The following is an 18,782-nucleotide window of genomic DNA, read 5'->3' as shown; positions in this document are numbered from 1 at the left end:
CTGCTTCCCCCAGGGGCACAGCCCCTCTCCAACGCACCCCATGGGTTGGCCAAGGCTGTCTTTGTATTAGAGCTCAGCCCCCTCCCTCTGCCCCTTCTGTTCCCCTGTGCTACTTTACACAGCTGCCCGTCATCCCAAGGGCCCTCCCAAACCAATCTCCAACACTAAATTCTGTCTCAGGGTCTGTTTCCAGAGAAAGCCCATCTGAAACTCTCACAAACCTCTCCTTGCGAATGGACGCTCTCTTAGGAGGAGTCAGCCAGCCCCTAAATCTCGGGTTCCAGTGGGGGAAAATCCTGGGTGCTACTCCCCAGCTATACCTCTAAGATGAGCCATAACAGTTTTGGCAAAAACCTTAGAAGAATGGCCTTTCTGGACCCACCACTGGAATCAGCAATGAGGCATCCAGAAGTTTCTCTCACCTGATTGAAAGTGATTTTAAAAGTAGAAAAAGTCACAGAAAGTATAGCCTGGTGCCAGGCAACATACCAAATACCCAATAAATGTTTGTTGAAACAATGAAAGCTGCTTTTTTCCCTTATTCTCTGTCTCTCCCCTAAGAATTTAAAACCAGAAAAAGAAAATAAGATTAACACATTCAGCCCATGCAGTTATTTTCTTCAAATCACTTGTTTTTAGCACAAAAGGGATAACTACTTGTGATGTATTTTTCCATTATTTTCTTTGTGCAGGAGGTTTTTAAATTAATTTATTCTCTCTCTGCATCAGGTTGTCTTATAATTGAAGATGTGAAGTGTTTGTCTTCCACAGGCTTTCTGGTGATGTCTTTCTGCTGTTAGCGTCTTCTTTGTCTACGCTCGTGATCCCTGCCAAATTGCCCATGGAGCAGCAGCTCGAGTACATAAATTATAAGACCACATAGGCGCTGCTAACATCACAGCCTGTGATGTCTGTGAGTCTAATGTCTTAGGACAGAAGTTTCCTTTTTGCAAAATAAACACAAACCTTGGTTAACTAGAACAATTAGGAAATGGGATAGTCCGGATAATTTCATTATCTGGGTAATTTCCAGTTAACTAGGAATTGATCAGTATTTTCAAACTCTGATGCAGAGAATCTTTTTAAATAATGTATTGCTCTTCTTTGCACTTTTAGCAAGGATGGTAGAACAAAATGGAACATTTCAGAGGCAGAAGGTGACCGTGTCATGGCAAGAATGTTGGACTTCAGGGCTGAAGCCCAAGTGTTAGTCATGGCTAACTCTGACTCAAGCAAGGACAAAATCCTCTGGTTCTCAGTTTCCCCTAAAAAGAAGAAAGCTCAAGCCAACAAGCTGGCTCAGCTCAGTCAAATCCAAAAGCTTCCCGGTACCGACATCAGTATCCATATTCTTTCCTTCCTTTTGGCTCTGGAGACCATCTGAGAGTTTGGGCTGCATTCACCCTCACAGGAAAATCCAAGCTTTTGATCTAGAAATATTTCCTGAATGTCTACTCAATACTCAAACACCTGTTCACATGGATTTACCTTCTCATGTCCTGGTTCTTTCTTCTCAAGGAGGAATGCAGAGTAGAAAAAGCAAATGAGATTCAGGGTAATCGGAACCATAACCAACAGATGGCCTCCTGTGTGCAGACTCTGGAAGCACATCCTCATGCACCTGTGATGCTGTGGAAAGTCTGCTGGCCTGGGATGTGGAGCCTGGACTCTACTTCGGGTCCAGTGTCATCACCATTATGAGGAGCAAGCTGTTCGTGGGTTTCTCGTGGACTGTAACCTCACATGAGCCCCAGGCACTCAGCTTAGTACCAACAGCTCGGTGGACTGGACGTTTTTGTGCGGGACCGGCCCATGCCCACCACAAGAGATGCGCCGCAGGATGTCGAGCCGCATCCCTGGCCTTCACCGCAGCACCCCTCACCCCAAGCTGAGACATCAAAACTGTCTTCAGACACTGTCCAATGTTCCCCTCTTGCCCAAGAACCCTCTTTTGAGAACCATGCCTTTAAGGGTGATCGCTTAACCTCTCCCGAGAAAAAGAATCCAGGACTCAGATCATCAAGAGGACTTTGATGGTTTCTGTCAAGGGAGTTAGGTCTAAAACATGCTACCGTGGGATCCAAGAGGCATTCACCCCTAAGTGCTCGGGTCCCTGTATATCAGCATGAAGTCACCATGCCTGGGTCAGGATATGCCACGGACACTGAAGCGACCAAGAAAGTAAGCACAAGACTCATGAGATCACTCTGCAATGCTCTCTGACCATGTGAGAAGAACTGAGGTGGCTGGCACAAAGTGGCATAGATCTTAATGTAGAGGATGACTTCTCCTGCTTTACTGAGGACAGGAAGAGAGAAACGTTTATTTGCCTTAAATGTTTTGAATTGGGGTGAGATAGACACTCTTTAATACCTCCTTAGCACCACCTGAGAGTATATTGTTTACATATTCGTCTGTCTGGTTGGTTAATGGACACTCCCTCCTCCCAAATTAAAGCTCCACGGAGCCTGACTTTTTCAATCTTACGTCCTCATATGCCTACTGCATACTTAAGCACGGGGTAGATATCGGCTGAACAAACAGGATGGAGGACATCATGGAAAGTGTTGGCACACTCTGAAATCGGTGGACGGAAACTTTGCTATACGCTTTTGTTCATCTCTGATAAGGAGCATCAGGGCTGGGCTGAATCACTCATTTGCGAGTCTCTCCTTCCTCTCCCTGCGGAGCAGTGAGCCACTTCCCAGGCTTACTTAACAAATGCGCGCTGGTACCCGCTGGGAGCCAGGCACTGCTCCAGCTGCTGAGGACACCCAGATGTAGATGCTGCGGGCTGTGCTCCAAGGAGATCCCTCCTGGACTACGTATGTGGCCATCTCATTTCCTAGCTCACCAGCCCTGCTCCACTCATTCTTGAACAAGAGGACCTTTTGTGTAGGTCCTCCATGAATGGCCTCTGCATGTGTGCAGGAATCCTTAGAGCAAACGTATCTGACTAGAACACTAGCATATAGGAAAAAAAAAAAAAAAAAAAAGCCTGGATAGCCAGGCTTTCATTTATAAGGGTGTTGGCACCTCATTTCTGCCATATTACATCTCATTTCACACTACGTACTCACAGAAGACGACCAGATCTGCACTGTGGCCAGAGATAGGACTATGTCACTCTGCTCCAGATGCTACACATATAAAACCACCAATTTCTTACAGGAATCTATTCACTCACGCATTTATGCAGAAAAACAATTCATGTACTTCTAGGAAGGAATCAATCATAAAGGGTGCTGAACTTGCCTCTGGGAGGGAGACTGAAAGCAGAGATGTCTGTCACAGCTGGAGACCAAGGTCCTAGACGCCACAGGGCAAGTCTTTCTGCAATTCACAGCCCAAAGATCAACAGGCTGTCACCAAGCAGGAGACTGGAAGCTGCTCTCCATGGTTCTTGGTGCAGCCAAATCCATTCACTTCAAATCCAGGAGTATGGAGACAGGTCCTTGAGCAGAAGCAGAATTGAGGATAGTCCTTGTGGTTGTGCATGGATTGCAAACTGTGCCTTCCTTGTACCATGTGGTACTCACCAGCCACCAACCTATCAACCAACCCAGCAACCAAACACCAAAACAACAAAAAATGTACAAAAAATGTATCACAAGACATGATGTGACTATTCCTTTGCAGCTGAAGGATGCCATAATCCTTTGACTTGGAATGACAATCACTCACCTATGAAGTTTGACTGATGAAAGTTATCTGACAAACCTACAGGTCTACTTCTGGTCACCAGTTCATTTGGCTTGGAGAAAAAATGGGGAGAGTGCTGTGCTTACCACGAACTAGAGTAGCTGAAGAAATTAACAATGCATGGACCTTTCAGATTCACTCAATGCTCTCGCAACTGTGAGGGCTATACCACTGGCAGTGTAAAGATGGTATTTAACTGGTACATGGATGAGTAATTTTTAGTAGTTTCGTTTGTTACAGATCAGAAAATAAAGCTATCTAATTCAGGCTGAGATTTCACAGATATTATTTAGGGTAATGATCACTTCTTTGAGACAGGGATGATAAAGAAGATGTAATACACAAGCACACACACGCGCACACAGAGGAATATTATCCAGTCATAAAAAAGAATGAAATCTTGCCATCCGTGACAACATGGATGAACCTAGAGGATATTATGCTAAGTGAAATACATGAGACATAGAAAGCCAAACACCATACGATTTCACTTACATACAGAATCTAAAGAACAAAAACAGATACTCTAAAATACAGAGAATAAACTGGTGGTTGCCAGAGAGGAAGTGGGTAGGGGTTGGGGGAAATAGGAGATTGGGAGGTACAAACTGCCAGTTATAAAAGAGTCAGTCACAGAAGAGAAAAGGACAGCATAGGGAATACAGTCATTATTATTATAAAAATGTTGTGTGGTGACAGATGGTGACCACACTTGACATTGACAATTGTATAAAACTGTTGAATCACTATGCTGTATACCTAAATCTAATGTAGCATTGCACGTCAACTGTATTTCAATAAAAATTTTCTTAAATAAAAGCATGTGGAAAACAAGATGAGTTAAACACAAGTATTAAGTAAATAATACACCCATATGTGGACACATATGGCAAAAAGCACTAAGATGATTCCCAAATGATTGAAGTTTGGAAATAATGGGTTAATTTATTACCATTAGAGTTTGATGAGTTAGCCAAAAAAGTCTCAGAGCCATCAATAAGTATATCTGTGCCTTCCATGTTTCCATTCGTACTTTTTCTCTCGAAGCATTGTGTCTCCATTGACTTAAAGGGCCTTTAAGACGTATAGATGTAGAAGACTAGAGTTGTATCGGTATGTAAAAGGACTCGACTTATTCTTGTGAAGAATACATGGACTATCTTCATAAGGAGGTACTGTTTTGAATTAAGAATTTTTTTCTATTGATGAATAATATTAAATATCAAAGAGACATCAATTCTAAGGGGGGAAAGTTTTGGATTATTGCACTGTGGATAGTGCCCTCATGTGGCTTCAAAACTTCGCTACATTTAAGAATTTAAAAACACGTTTTTAAGTTAAGAAGTCTAAAATATGGCAGACGATGACAAGTGAGACATGTGGGAAACGGAAACAGCACAAGAAAATGTGGTAATCTGCCATTAGCCAAGCTTTTTGTTGAGTGGAATGGGATACCAATATGGTGGACAGGATGTCTGGTTAACTGCTTGGGAGTAATCAGATATCATATTCATACAGGCTACTGCCTGTGATAGTTTGGGCTCAAATGTTAACAAATCACACAACACATTTTTCTTTTCAGTTTTATTTTTATCAAAACAAAATAATTTAACTATATAAAGGAGATAAATTTCAACAAACATCCAAGAGGCCAATAGCTTTCCTGATTATGAACAATCAAGAGAGGAAGTTTTGAACAGTTGACTGCATATAGGAGATGCTGAGTCATCCTCTAGGGCTCCAAGTTACAGAGATGGGCTATTTTTCCTGGCTCCTTTTCTTCCAGTGATGAAGCAATATGGTCAAACGTTCCTAGACTTCTTCACATCGAATGACATTATGTGCCCACATAAATACAAAAGCCATGGGTAAAGAGAACTGTACAGGTGCAAATCTAGCACACAAGATTTTCTGGGTCCTGACACCTATATTTACTGAGTTCTGAAAGATAAAGACAACGTAATTGTGCTTAAATATCAAGAAACGTGGTGTTTCAAAAGCCAAAGAGAACTCTGGGAATCACAACTGAAGTGAGGAAAAATACACAAATCTGTTCGCTGCAGTCGTAGACATCCGATCGCCACGGAGCCGGGCAGACCATTTTCTCCTCACCGTATTAAATTATGTCTGCGGAGTTGAACAGCAGCACATTCCAATAATGATGACAGTTTCCATAACTATAAAAATCTGCTGCACCAGGCAAATCTTGTGCAAAATGCAAATTTCTATGCTGGGGAAAAAATGAATAATGTGATCATTCTAAGTAATGAATGTAAATGCAAGGAAATACTTTTTGGCACAAGGCTGCAACTCGTTCATCTTTCATGCCAAGAACTGTGGTCACAATGCATTCTCGCAAGGCTACTCTTCCCATATGAGCCTTAGAAGAGGGATTTTAGGAGGAGAAAGTGTAACCTGCCTGCAGTTACCCATCATGCTACTGGCAGGTTTGATTGGAATCAGAGGCAACCCACCCATCTTTTTTTAATCTCTTGGCAAATGAACCATAGGTTCTCTTGCGTTGTGAATCAAAGGGATATTCATTCATCCAGTCTCCAAGGTCATACATGCATAACAGAAGGGATGTGCTCCATCATGCCTTACAACAAAGAGGATCCAGGCTGTGTGTTAAACACCATGTGATTTCAAAAGTCACTTAATAGTCCAGGCTGCCAAGGAGGGAGGTAAAACCCCTTTCCTTCATGCATTTCTGACAAGGGATGTCTGGCCAGGTGTAGGTACGGCTGGAGAGATAAACCGGGTGGTGAGCCTTGAGTATAACGAGTCATGGCACCTGTATACCTAGCCCTGAGAGAACAGCAAAGAATTCAAAGTACACTTGACTTTAGTCTACACCAGAAACCCTGAAGTGGAAGAAGCTGAGCACCAACCGCTTAAGACCCTCACCTGAAGGTACAATAACATTAGCAGCCCTCGGGAGAGTGGGGAGTCCGTGATCTGTACACTCCAGTTTGCCTTGTTCTGAAATCAATTTGTTTTCCCTTCGCCACTACACAGTGAACACCTGAAGAGTAAAAACTGCAGCAATTATCAATTAATAATATTTAAATTTTATTTTCAATAACATAAACTGGGTTGTAGACTGCTGATAAATGTAGCCCAGGGACAGCATTTCTCTTTAAGAAGCCCCACAGGAAAATTAAGATTTATAAAATCAGAGAGTATTTGTTGCTTTATAAAAGGATTCTTTTTTAAAAAAGAAAAATTATACCTTAGGATGATTTCCAATAGCCAATTTCCCTAGAGTCACTCAAAATATATTTTTTTTAAATCCATTGGAATATAGCTTTTCACAATACATGCTGATATAAAGTGAGGCACCCTTGTAAACACGGCCACCCATTGCAAATGACTAGCTGACAGGATGGCTTAGCAACCTGCTCGCCCTGATAAGACACACATACAAGGAGTCAGAGAGATGGAATCAATGTTCTACCATACTGGATCCAGGCTGGGATGTGGCAGCCAGCAGTGGTGGCTCTCAGAAGGACAGAACTTCCACCACCATCTGAAGGCCAGTGCTATTTGGAACTGTGACTTACTGATATAGATCAGCAATCTCACTGACAGCTTAGCAGCCACCAGGAAAAAAATATCTGGAAGATAATTTTCTTCCCCTAACCATGGCATCTCCAGACAGAGTAGTCAATTCAGCCCATACACATGCTGTCTTCCCCTCACATGGTAGTGTTCTGGGTTTGCTTTCAAGTTTTGAATTACGAGCCAAATGTATAAACTGGATGACTGTACCCCCAAAATCTGGAACTCTAAGGAAAAAGAAATCATATGGAGCTTCTCTTAGCTCATGTTCTTCATGGCAATACTTGGCTGAAGATGTTCATGCTTCAGCTCTCCATGGTCCCCCCTGAAATGTCTTGTGGGGGGCCCTCCCCATGGAGGCCACCTCAGAGCCCCCAAACCTCTGTAGGTAAAGGAGAGGGAGTTCATCTGACAAGGACTGGAGCCTGGAGACACATCCAGCTCATCTGGTCCAACTCTGATTCTCAGCTGGAGAAACTGAGGTGCAGAGGGCCTGTGTCTTACCCATGATTTCCCAGCTCAGTAAGGACACGGGTAGGCTTTTTACTCTCCCTCCAAGACTCAGCCACTTTCCTAGACCTCCTCTCTCATTACAGGAGCATGGAACATTCAAAGGTAGATAATCACCACATCGCTTTTGTTTGGTTTAAGAAGTACACAAAGAACAAAACGTACACAAAGTGAGTACCTAGCATCCTTTCCCTCCCTTCTCACGTTTTCCTTGGCTGGGCTTGAAATCACTTGAATATTTATGAGTGCGTCTCAAATACGCTAAGTCGCCAGGGGAAGCTGGTCTTGTATTGAAGTTTCCTATGAATAACTCCAAAATCAGAAAACTCATGTTGACAATACTTGAAACTTGCCCATCCTTAGTCCCAGACAAGGACACGTTAAGCGTGTTCACGTGTGTGAGATACTGTGCATTGCTGCTGCTCCTGAAGGTTCAAGATGTCACATATACTTCATCACATCAAAAGCTAAGCCAAAAGAGCTTGGCTATAAATTTCAAATTGTACAAAATCATACCAAAAGCAAGTATAATTTTTTTTTTTTTTGAAATGCAGCAGTGTAAATCTCTTTAAGTTTTTCCTCTCCCATTTAAGGAGAAGGAGAAGAACTCTTCGCTCACTGAGTTGGCTGACGTTGATCAACTATTTTCTTCTGCACAGGGGCGCACTGGCTTGGAATACGGGGGAATTTTATCTGTACTGTTCTGACTTGCACAATACAGAGGCTGATTTAATTTGACAGCAAAGTAACACCAAGCCCCCAAAATAAAATTACTGAGATGTAAAACAGCGTCAAAACTCCAATTAGTTTTGTATCCTTGAAGCTTCTGGAGGAAATCTAAAAGGCTCCCGTCACGATGAGCAGGCATCAATTTAAGCTGAAGAGATTACTAAAATGTAACCCTCTAATTGAAATTGCTCAGAGCACAATATGACAGAAAGAATCAGAGAAAAATAACTGAATTTTTCCCCCTCAAAAAATGACTCATTACAGAAACTGTTCTATTAACTTTTAACACAGCGTTCCTTTGCAAGAGCTAAAAAACCAAGGGTTTGAGAGGTCTCAACAGAAAAAGCACCGGGCCCAAGAGCAGTGCATGCTTGTGTCGCTGGATCACATATAAGCTTTGACCACTGGCGGAACATTTAAGATAATCAGCATTTCACCAGATCATAGGCGTTTTGGAGTATATTTACAACTTCCACTAAGGACACAAGTTATTCTAACCAAACTGCAGTTTGAATGAATCTGGATTTTGTTTCCAGAATGAACAGATGTATCTTGATGCCCCATTCATACCCATTTCCTCTGCGAGCAACCCCGATCACCCACGTGCGCTTACCACCTCTGAAGCAAACCCTCAGCTCACTGACGGAGGAAGTCGGTCCACTGGACTCTACAGGTTCACTTGCACATCACATGCAGACCGGCTGTCCTGGTTAACGCGTCATGGACGAGGCAGTGGGCACGACACAGAGGACGCGGCTGGGAGGCGAGTGCGGTCTTTGTGCACCAAGCATCCCGCACTGGGCTCCGTTGATCCCTTTGCCCTTCCTGGCACCTGGTATATCGCAAGGGGGCCGGGAGGATGCGGGCTGCAGTTGGCTGGGGATGCCTTGGAAAGATCCCCAATGGCTTTCCTCGTAGGGAGGTGCTTGGTGAAAGAGTGTTCGGCTGTCCTGCCAGCCTGATAGCATCTGGGCTCCGACCCCAGGCTCAGAAGCTTCACATCTCTATCACTAACCGGTCCTCGTCGTCACTGCTGCTGTCACTGACCTCCACTCGAGTCTGCTTTCTCAATCCTTCTAGACCCCTCCTCTTGACAGTCTTTGAAGGGACTTCGGGAGCTTCTCTGGGCTGCCCTGGGTTAGAAGTAACCACACGGTCCTTTAGAGCAGTTAATCCAGGGCCTCGACATTTCCCACCGTCTTTTCCTAAGGGAGGGCAGGGGGCTTTCCTCTCCCCACACCCGTACTGTCCCCCGGTAGGAAAAAACATCTTGTGTTCCCCTTCCTCTTCGTATGAACTAGCCAAGCCTGGTCCTAAAGCTGGTATTTCAAGATGAGTTTTTCCAGCTGACCCCAGCAAAACCAAACCTGAAATTCTTTGCCCAGATGAAGGTCTCCCTGGCAGTACTGGTGGCGACATGCCCTCCGCTCTAGCTTTTCTGTCTGGGGAGCTTCGTGTCAGGGCCTCCCCTGCAGCCCTGTGGTCTTGTGGCTCTGCACTGTGAATCCCCAGGGCTGTGTGAGCTGCTCTCTCCCCCAGAGCACACATGGCACCCACAGAGGGAGCAACATCCTTGCGGGGGGAGGTTCCTTTGGACTCAGGGGAAGAAGGTTCTTGAGCATCTGAGAAAACGTATGGTTTCAGATCCACAGAGACTTGCTCCTGGGAGGGCAGAGGCTGGGGCTCCAGCAAGCCCGGGCCGAGACCTCCGCCTCGAGACAGGAGGCTGTCATTCTTAGCCGGGGCCACACAGGACTTGGAGTGCTCTGACCGTCGTGACCCAGCAGCAGTGTTCCGAGGGCAGCGGTCACCGTGCCCACCGGCAGCTGGAGAAATCGCCTGCAGAAAACGTGCAAAGGAAAATAAACGGGGGAAGAAAGGTTAATGGTACAAAACAGACAAGCAAACAAAAACCTTGTGGTCAGAAACGTGGTTCTCAATGAAACTAGGTCTTGAGTTCTTAATGATTCTTTACCAAGCGTGAACTTCAACAGGATGCCCTCCATCAGTTCCCATTAGCGACTAACCGATGCATTAACTCGAGAAGAACCCCTTGTTGAGACAAAATCAGTCACTGAGATTGCCAGGTGTTTTTATCTGGCTTTATGAAAAACCCAATCGCTCAATTATCCCCCTAGTTCCAAGCATCTGATGCTAGATTACCATGCTCGTGCGGTAGACGTTACCTCAAACTTAAGTTTTTCCAGAGAAGCAGCTTCGAAGTGTGGTCTGGATTAGCATTTTTGTGCTTTTCAACCCACACCCAACCCCTCCACCCCCAATCCTGCCTGGCGGTGAAGCCATGTCACAGTGATGTCGGCACATGACAGCATCTCTGTCCTACTCAGGGACTAATTAAAAGCGTAGTCAGGATTTGAAGCGATCATCCTATTCTTCCGCGCACCGTGTCTGCAGGTGTTTGTGCACTCCTGGCGTTTGTGTGTTTGTGTGCCGGGTGGTGGAGGGGGCTCTCTGCCTCCCAGGACACCAACGACAGCAAGCGAGACCCATTAATCCAGACAACCCACGGGCAGAGAGCTCAGAACGTGGTCCCCACCTTCATGGTTACATGGTCTACTCCACTGCCAGCCCGTGAACTTGTGCTGGGAGAGAAGCTTCCCGACGTTTGTCTGGAGCCATCCTCCTCCTCCTCTCTGTGCCCACAACCAGCAGGCGATCCTGAAGAGGCACGAGATGGCTCCTCCTGCAGATTCAGACCTAAAATGGGGAGGCACACTTACACACACAGAAACTGATAACATCAGCAAACAGGGGTTCCCTAGGACTCTGGCTTCCTGCGCAGCTCGGGGCTCGTTTACCAGAGTCCTCCACAATGTGCGCGGGAACACAGCTTACTTTGAACCACTTCACACAGCCTAATGAAACATTTCCACTTTGGCTAAGAAATGGTAAGACCAATTCCCTAGGCAGAAAAATCCCTAAATCACATACATTTAAAAAAAAAAAAAAAAAAAAGTCACATGGATGTTTTTCAGCAGCACTATCTTCCTGGCCACGTTTAGGTCAGGTTAGGTTCATTTCAGGTTGGCGGGAATTCTCTGGTCACGCAACCAGGATGGAGGGTGGAAATTTCCGTCTCCATGGAAATGGGATTTTGTCTCCACTGGAGCATGGGGCAGCAGGAAGCCAGGTGGGTTTTGGTGTTGCTGTAGTTTGGTGGCAGTTACTGTGACCTGGGTGGGCAGAGGGCGCCGAAGAGGAGACCTTGACAGCATCTGCCACACAGCAGCATCCTCTACAGGGAGCAGCTGCTTCCCCTCCTGTCTGCCCCGCACGCACTCTCCTTCTGTCACAGGGGCCTGGGATATGGGTCAGAAGGACCACGGAACTGCAGAAAGGATGGATTCCATCATGAGATGAGATCAGAAAATATTCTAGAATGGCTGCACCACCAGAGAAAAGCATTAGATCCCCTTTCAAATTTGCTTTCCTTTTGATTAAAATTACATATGCACAGACTTTCAAAAAGTCCAATCTTTCTACTTATTAAGAAAAATAACAGTGCTTGCCCACCCACTCACCTTTACCCACTTTGGATTCTTTTGATATTTACTTACTTCACTTTAATAATATGCTTACTGCAGTACTTCTTGATTACTTTTTTTTCAGTTTGGAGGAGAGTCTATGGCTTCCCACGAGGGAAGGCAAGCGTTCACCTCTTTCTCCAGCACTCCTGGATCCAGAACCTTCATTCCCCCACCACGACCTGCCACGTATGCACACTGCCCACTCCATCTCCTATCACAGTTACGTAACTATGATGTCATAATGTCGTTTAGGAGAATATTCAGTGCTTACATATCAGGACCATGTCTCTCACTGCTGAGCCATGGAATGTGGCGTGACTACACGGTCTTTCTGGCCAACACTGTTTCTCCTCAAGTGAACAGCTACCTTGTTTTTAAATTTTGCTTGGTTGTCCATAGGTCTACTACTAAAACCATCCTCCCGCCTCTTTCACAATTGTCTGAGGTTTTCTTTCATTTCCTTAGAAATGAAAAAATCTCTTTTCATTAGAAAGATCTCTTCAAATTCTCTGACCTGCCTCCAGAGGCCCACTGCTCCCTGGGCCCACTGTGTGGCTGTGCCCCCAGATCTCCTTCACCCCACTGTGGCGATTCTCCTCACCTAGTTGGCTCCTGGAGCCCCCCACTTGTTTCCTTGCTTCCCTCGGCTTCGCGAGAAAGGGTGCATTAAATACAATTGTTCAGACTTCAGTCTGCCACTTGTTGGGGTATAACATTCTGAATTAGAATTCATTTGCTTTCAGAATCAAAGACACCATTCTGTTGAGTTCTAGTTGTTAAGAAGTCTGGAGCCAACATGATTTATGATTCACGAACCTTTGGGCAAAACCTTTTTGTGTTTTGTCTCTCTGGAAACTCCTAGACTCTTCTTTGTTCAGTGTCTCCATGGTCCTGCGTCTATTTTCATTCATTGTCTGGGCATTCAGTGTGCCCTTTCAAACTGAATCATGTCCTTCAGTTTTGGGAAAACATGGTGCTGTTTCTTTGATATTTATTCTCCGGTTTTCTCTTTCCTCTCTTTCTAGAACCGCTCTTGGTAAGTTACTGGGCTTCCTTGTCTAATCCTCTTTTTCTTGTCTTTTCTCTCGTATATCCTACTTGTCTTTTTATTTTACTTCTGGAATTTTCTATTCCAACTCTTCATTTCCTATTTCTGCTATTAGGTTTTTTAATTCCTAAGAGCGTATTATTATTTCCTTCCTTAGAGCACCCTGTTGTTACCTCATGGCTCTAGTATCTTCCATTCTGTCTCTGGCAATATTGATAATGTTTTGTTGCCACTGCTGAAGTTTGGCTGAAGTTCTGGCTGAAGTTTGCCTCTCCCTACATGGTCTGTCTTCCAAGTTCCTTTTGTTCTCATTTGTTTTCACCTTTACCTTTCAGAGTAAAGCCTGCCTTGAGGTATCCATCAAGCAATCTCAAATTTCCACCCACATCTAGCAAACAGGCACTGCACAACAGACTGTGAGCTCTTTACAGGGGCACTTGGTCCACTGGGGCCACCCTGCGGGGGGCAACCTGCTTGCCACATTTCATTGGGAAGCCCTGAAATAATTCTCTGGGCCTTCCACAAGGACTGGATGGCTTCTGTGTGAGGAGTCCTCCAACCTTCTGCCTGGAAAGTACGATCTACTTCCTATATCTCGAGGGGTAGGTTACCAGATTAGCAAGTGCATTAATCCTGAACAAATCAAGTCTGAAAATCTATAGGAAAGTACAACGGTTTGGGGAAGGAAGTAGTCATTTTTCCTTTAATACAATTTTCACTTGAGCACCTGTGCATCAACATAGAACCCGACTCTTGGTATTCCGTTCATCTGCTCATCAAACATGTCTTGGACCTGTTCAGTGAAGCAGGCGCCATGCTGCTCAGCCCCGAAGCACTGGACAACAGGGTGAAGGAGTCCCGGCCCCCGAGAGCCTCTGCTTCAGTGGGGAAGACAGACGAAGGCCGGTCAACTGATCATATCATTTCCAGTTGTGCCAGGGGTGGAGGAGGAGACGATCACCCGCACACGGCGGGGCGATCGCAGGGGGGCTCTGAAGGAGACTGATGGTGAACAGGGAGGGGAGCACATCCCCATCACCGTAGCAGGGCTCTCACCGAGAGCTGCAGTCAGTGGGGGGCGCAGGACAGGAGTGGTAGGCGGGTCACTGCTGCCCATGACCGAAGAAGGTGACTCTGAAAAACCAGTATCTGGAATGAAACTTCCAGGTGAGAAAGAACCAGCCCAGGATGGCCATTCCAGGTGACAGAGGAACAAATGCAGAGACCCTGAGGAGGGAAGGAGCCTGGGGTGGGGAACCAGTGGGAGGCCATCGTGGAGGAGGGCAGTGAGCAGGAGCGACAGGAGACGAGATGAAGGTGGGGCAGCCAGCAGGGACCCAGACGTTGTTGGATGCGGGCAGCTGTGGAAAGGGGCTTAGACTTATCTCGCAGTCACTGTGAAGAAACCAGTTTCCAGTGGGAGGGTCCCCATCTTCTCAAGATGCATACTCGCCTGCTGCCCAGCCACCGGGGCTTCCCAGGGCAGTCCAGTGGCCAGATGAGACAGTTAGCAAAGGCAGTGGATGTTGAAATGGAGAAAACACGTGGATTCCAGCTATATTTTCACTCCCCCACCATGAAAAATCACCAAAAGATAATAATGATGATAAACGTTTCTCCAGCCCCCCTGCTCACCAAGCGCAAGCACCTCAGCCTAAGTGGATTAAGCTGGGTCCCCACAGTGACAAAACAACCGGGCAATTCATTCAATTCAGTGAAGAAGGAAAACCAATTAGTATAGAGAAAATAATCAGATTGGCCAAATGTCTTCTCAGCAGGCTGTTTGGGTTTTGAAGCTTAACGGAAAGGCCATGTGCACATTTGACCAATACTTTCTGACTCATCTGAGAGCGTGAAGGGAGAAAATCCATTGATTTAATTTGCTTTTGACCTACAGTCTACAGAGAAAAGTGAGTTATCTTTAATAATTGTGAAAAATGCCCAAATAATGTCACTGAAGTGTGTTAAACTAATTTGGATTATTGAAGAAGGGCGCTAACTCACTTTTAAATGAATGGCCCTTTTCAAAAAGTAAGTGGCGCCCTGGCCAAATGGTAAAGCACAGAATGTGGTCCTGTTTGGGGCACAGCATCACTCCGTGAATCACTTCCTACATCTTCAGAAATGACGGAGTCTGCCTTCTTCACACAGTCTTCAGAAATTTAACCGCTCTCACACAATTACGTGAATCTTCTTAAGAAAGCACCTGTCATCTGAGCTCCGCATGCCGTTCTGTTCTCCCCCTGATGAGAGGCTGTGCTTTTAATCATTTCCCTCAGAAATAATTGCCAAGCCACGTTGAGAGGAAGAGACTGCTTAAAACGTTGTAGCAAATTTAAATTTAGCCATCTTGAAAAGGCTACCAGAAACTGTAAAATAATTAGAGAGAAAATGGAGTGAAGCAGGCTGATGAAACTCACAGAACTATCGACCTCTTCAGAGCCAAGCCTCCTCCCACTGTCTCAATCCCCGGGCTAATATGTTTATTAGCATTATGGAAAAGCTAATAAACATATTACTCAAATATCATTATCAATGATAATGCAAGTAAACGGATACATCTCCTTCAGTTGCCCCAATACACCAAAAACTCCATTAATCTGGAGACCAGACTCTGAATTGTGTATGAGGAAGGGGTCAAAAGAGTCCACTGTGTTGGGCTTCTAAGCAAGGTACAAGCATCAACAAAAACACAGGCGTGATCTCCACGACTCTGAACTGATCTGAGATTGAACTGTTTAAGAGCATCGCTATCACAGAAGGACGCACAGTGTGTTGGTGAGAAAAATGTGCAGTGACTTAAGAAAGGCCAGGCAGAACTTTTCAAGTTCTGCCACTATATTGGCAGATGTTTGCTCACTTATTCAGATGTTCACTGAACCCATTTTTCTGAGTCCCTATTTGTTGGGCCCATACACAAACCCATATCTGTAAGCCTAACTATCCAGTGAGCCCAGGTTTACCGAGCACAGAGTCCAGCCAATACTCGTGTCCAGAACCACGCCGAGCACAGGCAATGCATTCAATGGCAGTCAAGGCAGACACCCTCATGCAAATTACCGTCTAACGGGGGAGAGATGCAGCCACCACAGTAGGACGCAGAAAATGCACCAAGCAAACATGGTAAACAGCCTGAAGGGAAAAGTGGAAGGAGCCATGAGATGGTGAAAATGGGGCCCTGACCCCACCTAGACCTGTAGAGGACAGCAGAAGCCTACACACTGCAAGAATGTGTGTGGACGCTGCACCTGTGCAGGCTGCTTCTCTCTTCACCAAGTCTCAGCATTCATTCATGTTATTATTCAGCAAAAAATTTTTAGGCTCTGTTTCATGCCAGACATTGTACTAAAATATTTTTGCAAGTAGATTCATCCGCTTCCTCAATCATACTGCAAGCTTCATTGGTAGGGACTCTGTGGAAGGATGATGGAAGACAGGACTTCCTCTTCTCAGGGAGAGTCTGGGGGATGTCGATCCTAATCAGAAGGTGATCATGAGCCAGCAGGAGGCAGCCTGAGACCCGAGTTCCATAGACCAGGGCCATGGGAGGGAGGACCACAAGAACACTTTCATCGGGGACAGTCTCAGTGTCTCTGTGCCACCCTAATGCAGTCTCGTGAGAGTTTGCCTCTAAGTAATCACAAACGAATCTTTTACTTCGGAAACTGCATTTCCTTGCAGTTTTCAACTATTTTTTTTCGTGGGGGGAGGGTAGAGGGGCAGAAGGAGAGGGAGGGATGAACTTTAAGCAGACTCCACACCCAGCACAGAACCCAACGTAGGGCTCAACACAAGGACCCTGCGACCATGACCTGAGCTGAAATCAAGAGTCGGACACGTAACCAACTGAGCCACCCAGGCACCCTCTTGTCCATATATTTGATGAAAGGCAATCAGTCAGGACAAGAATCCTTCTCACCTGGAAACTCTTCACTAAATGGTGTTTAGTGCAAAGGGTGGTTTAAAATCTTGCTTTCACAGGGCATCTGGGTGGCTCACAGTTAAGTGTCTACGTTTGGCTCAGGTCATGATCCTGGGGTCCTGGGATCGGGTCCCACATCAGGCTTCCTGCTCAGCAGTGAGGCTGCTTCTCCCTCTGTCTCTCTGTCTCTCATGAATAAATAAATAAAATCTTTAAAAAAAAAAAAACCCTCCTTTCAGTTATAAGTTTTATCATGTCCAGAGTGTGACTTTAAGGCACACAGCAAAAATAGGATTAAAGAATCACATAAGGAAAAAAGATCATAAAAGAAAGGCCATTTGGAACATTATAAATGCCAAGGCTGCACCTCGCCGATCTACTTCATGTATCGTTATTCCAGAATTTTCTTGTTGCTAAATGAGAACTGTCTACGCGATCCTCTTCCCTAGGACATAACTGATACACCCGCAACATCCTCTCATCTTTTCTCAAGATTTACACCCTAGAACGAAGAAGGAATTATTCTGTTTCAGCAATTTCGGAGCACTAAGACTTAACTAATAGCTTTCGGGAAAGAATTAATACTTCTCTATTAATTCTAATCAGAGAAGACGTGGAGAAGTCATTACCTCCTGTCAGAGAGGGAGAGCGAAGGCACGGGGGAGTGGGCACTGCAGAGACCCCTCTCCAAACCCTCCTGTGTCTTCCTGACACTCGGACTACATTCCAGGGGGCACCCGGTTAGCTCCCGAGCTGCCACCATGAACTCACAAAAGGAAAGCACCGCCAAGCGACCGGTGAACAAAGGCAGAAGCCACCTTTATTCCAGGGACTTATTCAGCCTCTTCATACACTAGTTAGAAATTGTACCTTTTATGTATGTGTAATTAGGTAAAGCTTTTACTTCCGAAACCACCTGTAATCGTGGCGTCTCCACATTTCTGTTCCTGAGATGAAAGGGATGCATTTTGATCACTTTCTCCTCTCAGATATTTTCTCCCAACTCAGTGCATGGGGCTGGTTTGAAACACCTCAGGGGTTTCAGAGCTCAGCCGTGTACGGAATTCAACGCGCCTTCATAGAGTGAAACCCAGGCCCACGGAATCGGGACATAATGAAGACGGCTTTACCTCAAACCCGGCCGAGGACAAGGGTTTTGTGATCCGTCTGCGGCAGTGGTTCTTAACCGGGGGTGATGGGTCGAGACTTCCCATGGTCATCCTGACTCGAGCGGGGCAGGCCCCTGGCATGTCATACGAAGAGGAGGCAGCCAGGGAGCCAGTGCCCAGGACAGGGCCTGACCCCCGGCTGCTGAGTCGCAGAACAGACGGCCCGCCTGAAACCAAGTCACCAACTCAAACGCTGTAGGGCCCAGGCAAAGAACATAAATGAGGGAGGCTGCCTGGGGCTAGGGACTGTGGTGAAGGGAAGGCATGCCCAGGCTCGAGGCCACAGGAGACCCCCAGGGCCACCAACTGCCACTGGCAAGGACCAGTTCGCCACATCTGACCATTTTCCAAGAGAAACCAAAACACTGGATTCCATGTGTTTGTCAGCACCGATGATGAATTTTCACACAGCAACGCTGTGCTAACCAATGTGCCCGCGGTCCGAATTCGGCCAACGGGGGTCAGTCTGGGGCGCTCGCCGGTCACAAAGCTCTGGGGCGCTGACAGCAGTGGAGAGGCTGTACGCCTCACCCGGGCCTCATGCTTAACGGGAGCAAAGTTTCTTTTAAAAAATGCTGCTGAGGGGCGCCTGG

At 45.9% G+C, this 18,782-nt stretch overlaps 1 protein-coding gene across 5 annotated transcripts in view; it reads right to left on the bottom strand.

The window, feature by feature from the left end:
* Positions 1 to 5,332: 5,332 nt before the first annotated feature.
* Positions 5,333 to 18,782, bottom strand: part of ZNF831 (zinc finger protein 831) — a 107,271-nt gene continuing 93,821 nt past the window's right edge. For 2 of the 5 annotated variants that reach the window (XM_059407327.1, XM_059407326.1), the window contains exons 5-6: positions 11,060 to 11,220; positions 5,333 to 10,341 (exon numbers count right to left, since the gene is read on the bottom strand). In XM_059407327.1, the coding sequence (XP_059263310.1) occupies positions 9,499 to 10,341; positions 11,060 to 11,220 (1,004 nt within the window). In that variant the 3' untranslated portion in view covers positions 5,333 to 9,498. The remainder of the gene's footprint in view (positions 10,342 to 11,059; positions 11,221 to 18,782) is intronic. The other 3 variants (XR_009405506.1, XR_009405507.1, XR_009405508.1) reach the window with 3 other exon arrangements.

The sequence above is a fragment of the Mustela nigripes genome, chromosome 7 (genome assembly GCF_022355385.1).
Source record: "Mustela nigripes isolate SB6536 chromosome 7, MUSNIG.SB6536, whole genome shotgun sequence".
NCBI lineage: Eukaryota > Metazoa > Chordata > Mammalia > Carnivora > Mustelidae > Mustela > Mustela nigripes.
Note: the sequence above shows the minus strand (reverse complement) of the source record. Positions and strands in the feature narration are given on the sequence as shown.